This window comes from Benincasa hispida, chromosome 1 (assembly GCF_027475165.1).
Source record: "Benincasa hispida cultivar pf3 chromosome 1, pf3_genome.v1.1, whole genome shotgun sequence".
Classification (NCBI taxonomy): domain Eukaryota; kingdom Viridiplantae; phylum Streptophyta; class Magnoliopsida; order Cucurbitales; family Cucurbitaceae; genus Benincasa; species Benincasa hispida.
Window position 1 is genome coordinate 36,179,256 of NC_143478.1, and position 9,845 is coordinate 36,189,100.

The window sequence follows — 9,845 nt, forward strand, 5'->3', positions numbered from 1 at the left end:
ATGATCATACCCCTCTTTTAAATTTTTCCACAAGATACGGGGTTCTTTTACTGTAACATACTCCATTTTCAATCCCTCATGGAGATGCTGACGAAGGAAAATCATAGTTTTTGCTTTGTCCTGACTAGATGTCGTATTTTATTCTTTAATAGTCTCCCCAAAATTCATAGCATCTAGGTGGATTTTGGCATCAAGTACTCATGACAAATAATTATTGTCGTTAATATCAAGGGTGACAAATTCTAATTTTGTGAGATTTGTCATGACAGCACTATCATAAAATATTGTACTTATGTTAGAAATTTAATAGATATTGAATATGCAAAACAACATTAAATTTATTAATTATAACGAAGAGGGAAAAATCGACATACCTTTAGGACCTACCTTTAGCGGAAAAAACGATAGGAGCTCGTGCTGATAAAGTGTTATGAATTTGAAGAGTACAACGGGAACACGGATATAGAGAAAATATAATATAAAATAAAATAACTAAAAATATAAAATAACCAAAATTATAAAATTGGATAATATGAAAATTAGTGGAAGTGGAATTCTCACCGATGTATCTGTGATTTTAAAATCCACTAAATGCCACTATTTATAGGCAAAGTGGCAAGTAAATGTGGACTTACATGGACACCAAGCATGAATACTTACAATGCACATGGACAACATAAAAGGTGACTTTTGGGGCACTAAACAATGAGCATCTATTTATTATTATAATATTCATAATAATGGCATAATTTTTGTTTGTGATTTTTCAAAATTGTGTTTATTTTCTTACTAGAAACATTTGAATGTATAACTAAATTAAAAAAAGAATATAGGTCTATATGAACTTTCTCAAAATCTAATTTAGATTTTGAAAACAACACCAGAAAATGTAACAAACAACAATTAACACCAATCAAATAGTTATTAAGTAGAAGACTTAGTAGGATTCTACACTTGATATATTGCCTTTGACGCTCACCAGAATATGACAAAGGAAGAGTTTGACATGCAGGTTCAACATCAAATGCTTGCGAGCTTATTTGAGGAGGGTTTTGAAGCTTGGGAATCACAAATTGGAAGTCTACACTTGGAGAAAGTTACTGATGTCTGAGTTAGAGTTATTTGTATTTTTTAACTGCAATAACCTTTGGTATTCCATGAATAACTTTTTCATTATAATTTTGAATAAAACATTTATTATTCATTTTAAAATTAAAATTGTATTTGTTATCTTTGTAATTCACTTTCCCTGTTGATTTCTCTGATAATAATAATAACAGGGGAATGACAACAATTTATTTGTTTATAACAAATTTATCTTTTTTAATAAAGTAGCATAGTTTGAATTTTAGTATTACAACAAATTGAAAAAAAAAACATTAGTTTTGCTTTAATTTTCTAATTTGAGAGCTTTATTTAAGAGCTTTCTTAGTTCATCCGCCAGTTTTTCATGGAAAGCGTGACATCTATATTTTTTATCTTCCCCCCCCCGAACTTTCAACTATTAAATTAAAAAATATATTTTTTATTTTCCTTTTCTCTTTCTTCTATATCTTGCGCCATAAACTCTCCTCCTCTTTACATTTTATCTCTCTTCTCCCGCCCTTTTCCTTCTTATTTCACTCGCATTTTGAGTGAAAGAAAATCAACACAGATTCACAACCAACACAAATGAACGACAAACTTCATTCGTCTGGGTCCAATGATAGAACCTATGACCAACATAATTAATGGCACACTGCAACTTAGAGCTCCTAAAACGACAGAGGAAAGGAAAAAATAAAACAATCCCCAATTACTAGTCGGCAAGCAGTGAGTTGTGAAGAGAATCCAATGACCCACGACCAACACAATCCATGCCACACTTCAGCGCTTGGAGTTCCGAAACAAGAAAGATTGCTCTTGCCAAATGAGGAAGTGAAGGGTGAGGAAGAAAAACAGAAACACAATTACCAAGGATTGACACAGTAGGTGGCCGACAGTGGGCAGTAGAAGCCAAAGCATATCCTATCGATCCACAAAAATATGATCGACACTACGCTTCGACAATGACGCTCCTAGAAGAAAGGAGTTTTTTAAATCATGAAAAGTAGGGAGGAGAAACCCAAGGGAATGGGAGATACGAAAGTAAAATGGAGGGAGGGAAGGGGAGAAACTAAATAAAAATAAACGAATGACTGATTGACAACCGTCCACTGTCAGCCGATCGTAGCAACTGCTGACAGCTGCCAGCAATCACAAGTGGCCAACAAAGATTGCCAAAGGTTACTGACAGTTCACCTATGTAGTAAACAGACACTTCAGACTAACATAACACACCTGGTGGGAACCTAAGAATGCAAAAGAAGTAGATGCTCTATAGAAAGAATGCCCAAATTTACTCGGGTAACATGCAGATAAAATTAACAATAATAAAATGTCAAAAAGGAAAAAACGGATACAATATCTCCTTTTCAAAACATTGATAAGTAGATCTCGGTTCAAAAATGGACAACGCTAAATTTAAAGTTACTGGTAAATTTTTGTGGGAGTACTCCAACACATCTCACCTTTTTCTTTGAGCACACAGCAGTAAACGCTCTGAATGTTCCTTTAGGCATGAACACCTTTGTTGAGACTAACCATTCGAGCTGAAGCATCCATCTGGGATCCTCGAGCAGAACCCGACTGATAAGCAGTCCTCCCTGATCCATATGCGGCATCTTGATAACGGGTGCTTTGGTATCCTGCATTGCCTCCTCGAGACTGACCCATCCGGTCTCTAGAATATCCACCACCCCCACCTTGGCCTCGCCCACCACTGCTATATCCTGCACGCGAACTAGGACCGCTATGCCTTCCCTGATTAAAAGACGTGTTATCTGGCCACCTGCTACTCCCACCTACAGCTCCTCCTGCAGCATATTCTTGGTTGTCTCTTCGCCTCATGGGTAAGTCTAACCCTCCTCCCATTCTTGCCTCAACTGCTCTTTCATTGCTTTCAGCAAGGATTGACAACTTATCAGCTAACTGGAATGCCAAGCCCTGTAATCGGGTGTGTGTAACATCATGGAAGATGATGCACCCACTTGGCTGATCCCAACTTGCATGGAGCTCCTCATTGATCATCATCTTGCTCACAATACTGTGTGTTTGACCCTCTGCAAGGTCGAACATTTGGGTGAGTTGGTCCGAACTCAGAGAATCGTAGGACGAAGAGTATGTGAGAAGGTAAGTCCTCAGAGCCTCCTCCTTGATCTTTCCTTTAATCATTTCCAGCACTTCATCGCGATTCCTAAGTAGCTTCCATACATCTAGAGATGCAATGACATCAAAAGCCTTCTGGAAATCACCCTTACGAAGGGCCCTGGTAGCAGCCATTACATGATCTCTGACGTTCTCGGGAGGCCCGGTAAACGTTTGTCTCTCACTCACCTCAAGTAACCGTCTAAAGTTCTTACTGATAACCTTGCGCTTAGCATCATGAACATTGCCTGCCATATTGGGTACTTCCAGCAGCATAGCACATATTAAATGCACAGCCTCCAGGAGCTCAAGATTTATGTGCATGTGGTACGGCATCTGCCTTCTTCTTTCAAGCCTTTCCTGATATTGGTCAAGGGAAAAAAAATACTTTGTAAAACAGAGGTGCTCATAATATTATGGAGCATGAAGCTACTTTTCAATTCATTTAAAATAAGATCAATCTACCAATCTAGATAGTGCAAACTAATAAACGTAGAAATATGCACAAGCAGAATAATGCTTCAACTAAAAGCTCAATTGAAGTTTGTTTCCATACAAATTTTTATAATATAAATACCATAATTAAACAAGGAGAAAAAACAGTTAAAATTGTAAAATTACTCCGTAAAAAGGAGGAACACAACAAGGAGAAAAAACAGTTAAAATTGTAAAATTACTCCGTAAAAAGGAGGAACACAATAAAATTGGTCCCCACTCTTAGATATGCTCTTAAGATGACAAACATATCATGTTTGACACCCAATATATGATTAAATCTCTCGACTGGAAGCAAACAACACTTAGACTTTGACCAACAAATGAGCCCCTAAATTATAGCATATCAAACTCCCCTCTCAATTTTGTTCACTAAAAAAACAAGAGCACATCTCGTCCAGCCACATGCACATCAGCTCGTCTATTTCAAATTAGCCTAAGGCATCAGGTCCAATATTAAAGCCAAGAACAGGCATCAGGTCCAATATTAAAGCCAAGAACACATTCCCCCACCCACCACCTCAGCGGGCAAAAAGAGGAAGAAAAGAAAAGTTTCATCCTGAAATCTAGTCTGCAAACGAGCACCATTATCAATAGTATTTGCATCACTACCTAATAGAAGCACCACTAAAAAAGTAAAAGTAAAAGAACATAGAATCCTCGCTCAAACATATTTGATAACAAAAATGGGCAGAATGTAAATAAATCACATTTTAAGGGCTATAAATGTTAAGGATTAAGTTGGCTAACCTCCCTTGTGTCAAGGGAAAAATGCATTTTAAATGTGCAGAATCTTGCACATTTAGTCTAAAACTTAAGCAGCAGAGAGGCCACAACTAATCCATAAGCCATCTAGGTGTCACAGATTTCCATCCCATAAAACAAATCAAATTGGGTGAACAAATACATGAGATCCATAGTTTTCACGTCTACAAAGCAGGGTAAAAGTATTACACAAGCATCTACAAAGTGGAATACATTTGTAGGTACTATATTTTAATAAATTTATTTTCTTTAAGAAAGAAAATGATGAACACACGTCTTACTTGAAACACAAGCATTTGGACATCATACACACCACAGATGCATCAATGTGTTAGTTTAAGATGGAGTCCAGTAATGGTAAGGATGCAGGAATACCTGTTCTGGAGTTTTTTCATGATATCGGCTTTGTGAGACACCTTGTGCAAGCAATTCCTTCACCCTTCCACCGGAATATAATTCTGAAAGACACCCATGTCCTTCACTAATCAGGCCAACTCGAAAGCCACATAAACCAAGTTGAGCCATTGCCCTATTGAAAAGGATCTGCGTTGAAATGTCCAAGTGTTGAATACTATCCTGTAAGTGACTCATCAGTAACAAGTCACGAGAAATATAAAATTCATCCAAGAGAGCATGGTGATAAATATCACATAGCATAGCTCGTGCTTTAGTGCGCTCATCTCCATATTGGTAGATGAGGGTTACCAGAATGTCCATAAAAGCCCTACTACTCTCTGGAAAGGTGGGTTTACGAGGTACAAGCTCTGGAGTGACAATAAATGCAGCAGGGCCCCTGCTCTCTTCAACCACTTTAGCCTCCTCACTTCCATCTCCACTATCTCCATCTTCTGACAGCTCTGCAAGCTTTCTCATGGCATCATAAACCTCTTGTGGCTTGTAATAGATCAGTTCAACACGCCTCAGGGCAACTTTCGAAGCTGCCTTGTAATCCCCAACTCGTTCCAAATATGCTTGGACATTCTGAGCAAGAACCATAAACATTGGCTCATCTCTAAGTCTTTCAACATACTCACGTGTATGTGGGTCGATACACTGCAAACTCTTAAAAAACTCGGTGTCAATTCTCTCAACAAAAGCAACCAAGTTTCCCCAAACACGAATTGTTCCCTTATAGTCTGCTGGCTTCTGGCTTTCATTCTCATCAGGTTCAACCATATCATCCACCACAATGTTGGAATTCTGCACAAGAATGTCAATTATAGAAAGCATATTTTGCACACACTTCTTCCACACACTTATAGGCATATGCCCACTAAGACCTGGATTCACATCAAATTGAGCAGATACAACACTGAACAAAATCTCAAGCTTTTGTGCAGGGGTCTTAGCAACTTTTGTCAAGAATGTAAGCTGTTCAACCTGCTCAAATCTTCCAGTTCCCTTCCTACCCCGAGCAGCCACGACCTCCTTAAATTTCTTGTTCACAGTGTCCCATGTGATCTCACTAGGATCCTTCATGAACTGCTTATCCATGAGCTTATTTTTTTTGCTCTTCTTCTTCTCCCAGTTTTGACTAGGATCATCTAGATCTTCTTCTTCATCTACATCTGGCTCTGGCTCTGAATCTGACATGATTTTAGAAGGATCATCCTCATATTCAGATTCAGATTCATCCTCCTCTTCCTCCTCCTCCAAATCATCAGCCTTTTCTTCCTCAATCTCAGGATTCTCCCTATACTTGGTAATTACCTCTTCATATTGCTTATTGTTCTTCTTTAGCTTCTGTTTCATTGAATTCAAGGCCTTAGAATTGCTAGTACTCATTTTCTTCTTTGCTTCTTTATTGGCCATGGCTTCATTTAGGAAGTCCTCTAGCATCACAAGTGCTTTAATATATAGAGTGGGAACCTTCTCAGACTCAGTAACACGCATGACTTTCTCAAGCTGCTTATTTATCTTATCAAAACTCTCTTGCAGGCTCACCCAATCATTGATCTTCATTGCATTTTTCATCTGATCCACAGTAGCAGACATCTCCTCAAAACGCTTGTCTTTAGCAGACCTAACAGTACGCTTCTTATCTTCAGAATCTTCACTGTCACTGGCATTCCCTTGCAGATATCTGCTTCTGTTCGGTTGGGAGCCAGAATCAACCTGTACGTCATCAAGCTCTTCACCATAGTCACTCTCCTCCGCTTCAGAATCAGAACCACTGCCACCACCCTGTTTAAGAATTCATAAACAATGAAATAAGATGAATTGCAAAACGATATTATATCAGTGGGATTAAACGATAAAATTATCTCCCTGGTTCCACTAAAATCAAAACCCACAAACTAATAACACGAACGTTTAGACTGAACACAATACCTGGGTCCAGAAACGAGAAGCCATTCTCTCTCTCAATGTTGATCACAGAACACGGATCTAAAAACACTGAATTGTAAAACAGGAAAAACGTTAATGGTGCAAGACAATACTCGATTCAAACCCCAAATTCCTTTAAGGAGGAAAAAGAAAAAGAATTACCAACGCGCAAATGAATGAAACACACATAAAAACTTACGTAGTAAAATCGAACGGATTGTAAAGGAAAAACTGCAGAAGAAACGAAGGAGAATCGAAACAATATGCAAAAGAAAAAAAAAAAATACCTCCGAAGCTCTTTCGCAAGCTTCGAATTAGAGTAACGAAAGAGAAGGAGCGGCGGCAAGATAATGAGAGCCGGGAAAGTGGGGAATCGGTTCTGGAAACTCGCAGGGGAATAGAGGGTGAGATGCCAATTAGGGTTTTCTTATTTTTGTGTATTTATATTTTTACATTTTAAAACAGAGAGTTCTATGTTATTTCCAAAAATGCCATTTAGTATTAGGAAAAAGAAAACAAATATCAATTTATGATAAGAACTTTGAATTATAGGAATTTAAACCTAAAACTAATAATTATATCGATTTTTTTTTTTTGAAATAATGCTTTTTAATATATAATGACAAAAATAGGGCAAGATAAAAACTTTTTCTAAGAATAGGTGTTTGAAAAAACTATTGGTAAAATTAGGGTAGTGAAATCGGGGTACACAATTGCCATGTGGGGTACACGAGTACCGTTTAATCTAGTCAGCACCACATCGGTTGACTAGTTAGATGCAAACTTGTGGACCTGGTCCACGATTTGTCTTTTTTTTTTCTTTTCTTTTTTTTTTAAAGTGTGTTGACTAATTTTTTTTAATTGTAGATGTACAATATTAAAACTTTAGGAATGGGTCCATAAATTCCTTCATTATTAAATTAATTATATATTTAATCTACAATGAAAACATCTTGCACTCATATTAAAAAAAATTGTTATGAAATTAAATAATATTTACAATTAGTTCTTTAATTTACAATTTGAAAATGAAAGTTTACATGAAATTTAAAAACGACCCCCTGGCCCTTACCCCTCATGGGGTTATTTTCGTATCCCTCTAAATTAGGTTCACCCTATTGTCACTGTCGTCTACGACGAATACGTCTTCGATCGGTGTCAGCAATATTGAGTCGTCTTGTTTGTTGAATAATACCTTTTATGTTGACCAATATTTACTGACACATTGAACCCAATTCTGGTAAGTTATTCTATACTAAATATTGTTGAACATCGTCGATAAAATTATTCTGTACAATAAAAAAAATTTAAATCTCTTACCATGCAGTAACAGTAAGCGTCGTCAGGTGTGATAAATCACCTCGTGCACAATGATCATGTCGTTCATGCCAGTAGGATAAATATTTCGCATGGATTCGATGCTAGTCTTGGTCGTGCTTACCTCTCAAATAGATCTGGTGTAATGCTGGGAAGTGTATAGGACAACGAAGGTATCGTTTGTCACAGACCGAACTGTCTCAACACACGATTTGGATAATGCCACTCTACTATATGGAAGCATATAAGAGGGCTAACGGTCAACCAGATGTCTTCACCATCACGACAATAATCAGGTAAGGATGATCAAATCTGTTATATGTATGGCGTCCAAATAATATGACAAAAAAAAATAAGTATACATCTAAAATGTTTTAAATATTCATTTATATATACATTTGCTACCTGATTGTGCATCAACATGTCAAATATTTTTCTGTACACGAGCAACATATTTGTTGACTGTTCAGAGGTAACTAATACACCACTCCATCTAAAATTATAAAAAATATAATTAATTTATATTCTTACATAAAATGGTAACGAAATAAATATATAAATGAAATAATACCTGACACTAAGTGGATGATGATCTAGGGCCTATAGCTGGACTTGTGGTGCTATAATTGGAAATATGTCATAAGCCCATACTTGTAGTAGTATCAGTGGCCTTGGTATTTCTAACGCTTGTGCATTGGAAGCCCGAAAAAGTTCTATATACAACCATGCAAGACATGCACCACCCCACGAGTACGTACTAGTGTGCTCAAAATCAAACAATAGTGGGAGGAACATGAGATGCACTAGAGTATTTGACTTGTCAGCAAACAAAAATCCTCCAATAAGCTGCATGATGTATGCTTGTGCATACCTACGTATGCTGATGTCGTCGGCATTGGGAGGTAATTCTGGAAACTAGGACGCCAACCAGGGGATACTCAATCTTGATCTTTTCAGATCCTCTAGTAGAACGCTTAAGAGCTCTTCACAAACGTTTTTATAGTCATACTGTAGTGAACCTGTCAATGGTTGCTCGTCCACTCGTAACCCAAATTGTATGGCAACATCCTGCAGCGTAATCGTACATTCCCCACAAGGCAGGTGAAATGTGTGGGTTTCTGGTCTCCAACGCTCAATTAGAATAGTAATAAGGTGCCAATCAAGTTGGATAAAACCAATTTGTGCAACCCCAAGAAAACACTGAACATAGGGAATAATGCGGTGATCAAATGGGATAGTATGTTGTGCATTCGCCTCCCTTCTCCGACAACTCAACACTACAGTGAAAGAACTATCCCATACTGATTGTGAACGATGCGTATTTTGTTGGTATAATTGTACAGGTTTAGAAGGACCAGGTTCAATTACCTAAGAAGTTCAAATTACATTACATAATAAAGTCTATGACATAAAAAATACATAAAAAGTACATAAAAAGATATAATTACATTATTCATTATATAAAAAATACAAGTACATAAAATATACAATTACATAAAAAGTATAAGTATATAAAAGATACAATTACATGAAAAATATAAGTACATAAAGAATACAAGTACATAAAATATATAATTACATGAAAAATATAAGTACATAAAGAATACAAGTACATAAAATATACAATTACATGAAAATATAAGTACATAAAAATACAAGTACATAAAAAATACAAGTAAAAAAAAATACACCTAATGACCCGAAGACGAAGCACC

The 9,845-nt window shown here is 36.7% G+C and overlaps 1 protein-coding gene across 2 annotated transcripts; it reads right to left on the minus strand.

Moving 5' to 3' along the window:
- Window positions 1-2,376: 2,376 nt before the first annotated feature.
- Window positions 2,377-7,286, minus strand: EIF3C (eukaryotic translation initiation factor 3C). Of its 2 annotated transcripts, none has more exons than XM_039023945.2 (4): window positions 7,101-7,286; window positions 6,817-6,882; window positions 4,861-6,669; window positions 2,377-3,585 (listed from the first exon to the last, which is right to left on the minus strand). In XM_039023945.2, exons 2-4 carry the CDS (start codon window positions 6,838-6,840, stop codon window positions 2,593-2,595), a joined length of 2,826 nt encoding a protein of 941 aa, XP_038879873.1. In that variant the 5' UTR covers window positions 6,841-6,882; window positions 7,101-7,286; the 3' UTR covers window positions 2,377-2,592. The 2 variants fall into 2 exon arrangements, with proteins under 2 accessions (XP_038879873.1, XP_038879882.1); XM_039023954.2 differs by having other exon boundaries at window positions 7,013-7,228.
- Window positions 7,287-9,845: the final 2,559 nt, after the last annotated feature.

Excerpts from the sequence above, each read along its gene's own strand:
- EIF3C (XM_039023945.2), bottom strand. The coding sequence starts at position 6,840 with ATGGCTTCTCGTTTCTGGACCCAG. Across the intron at positions 6,670-6,816 it reads CTTCTCGTTTCTGGACCCAG|GGTGGTGGCAGTGGTTCTGA; the intron begins GTATTGTGTTCA and ends ATTCTTAAACAG. Across the intron at positions 3,586-4,860 it reads ATGAAAAAACTCCAGAACAG|GAAAGGCTTGAAAGAAGAAG; the intron begins GTATTCCTGCAT and ends GACCAATATCAG.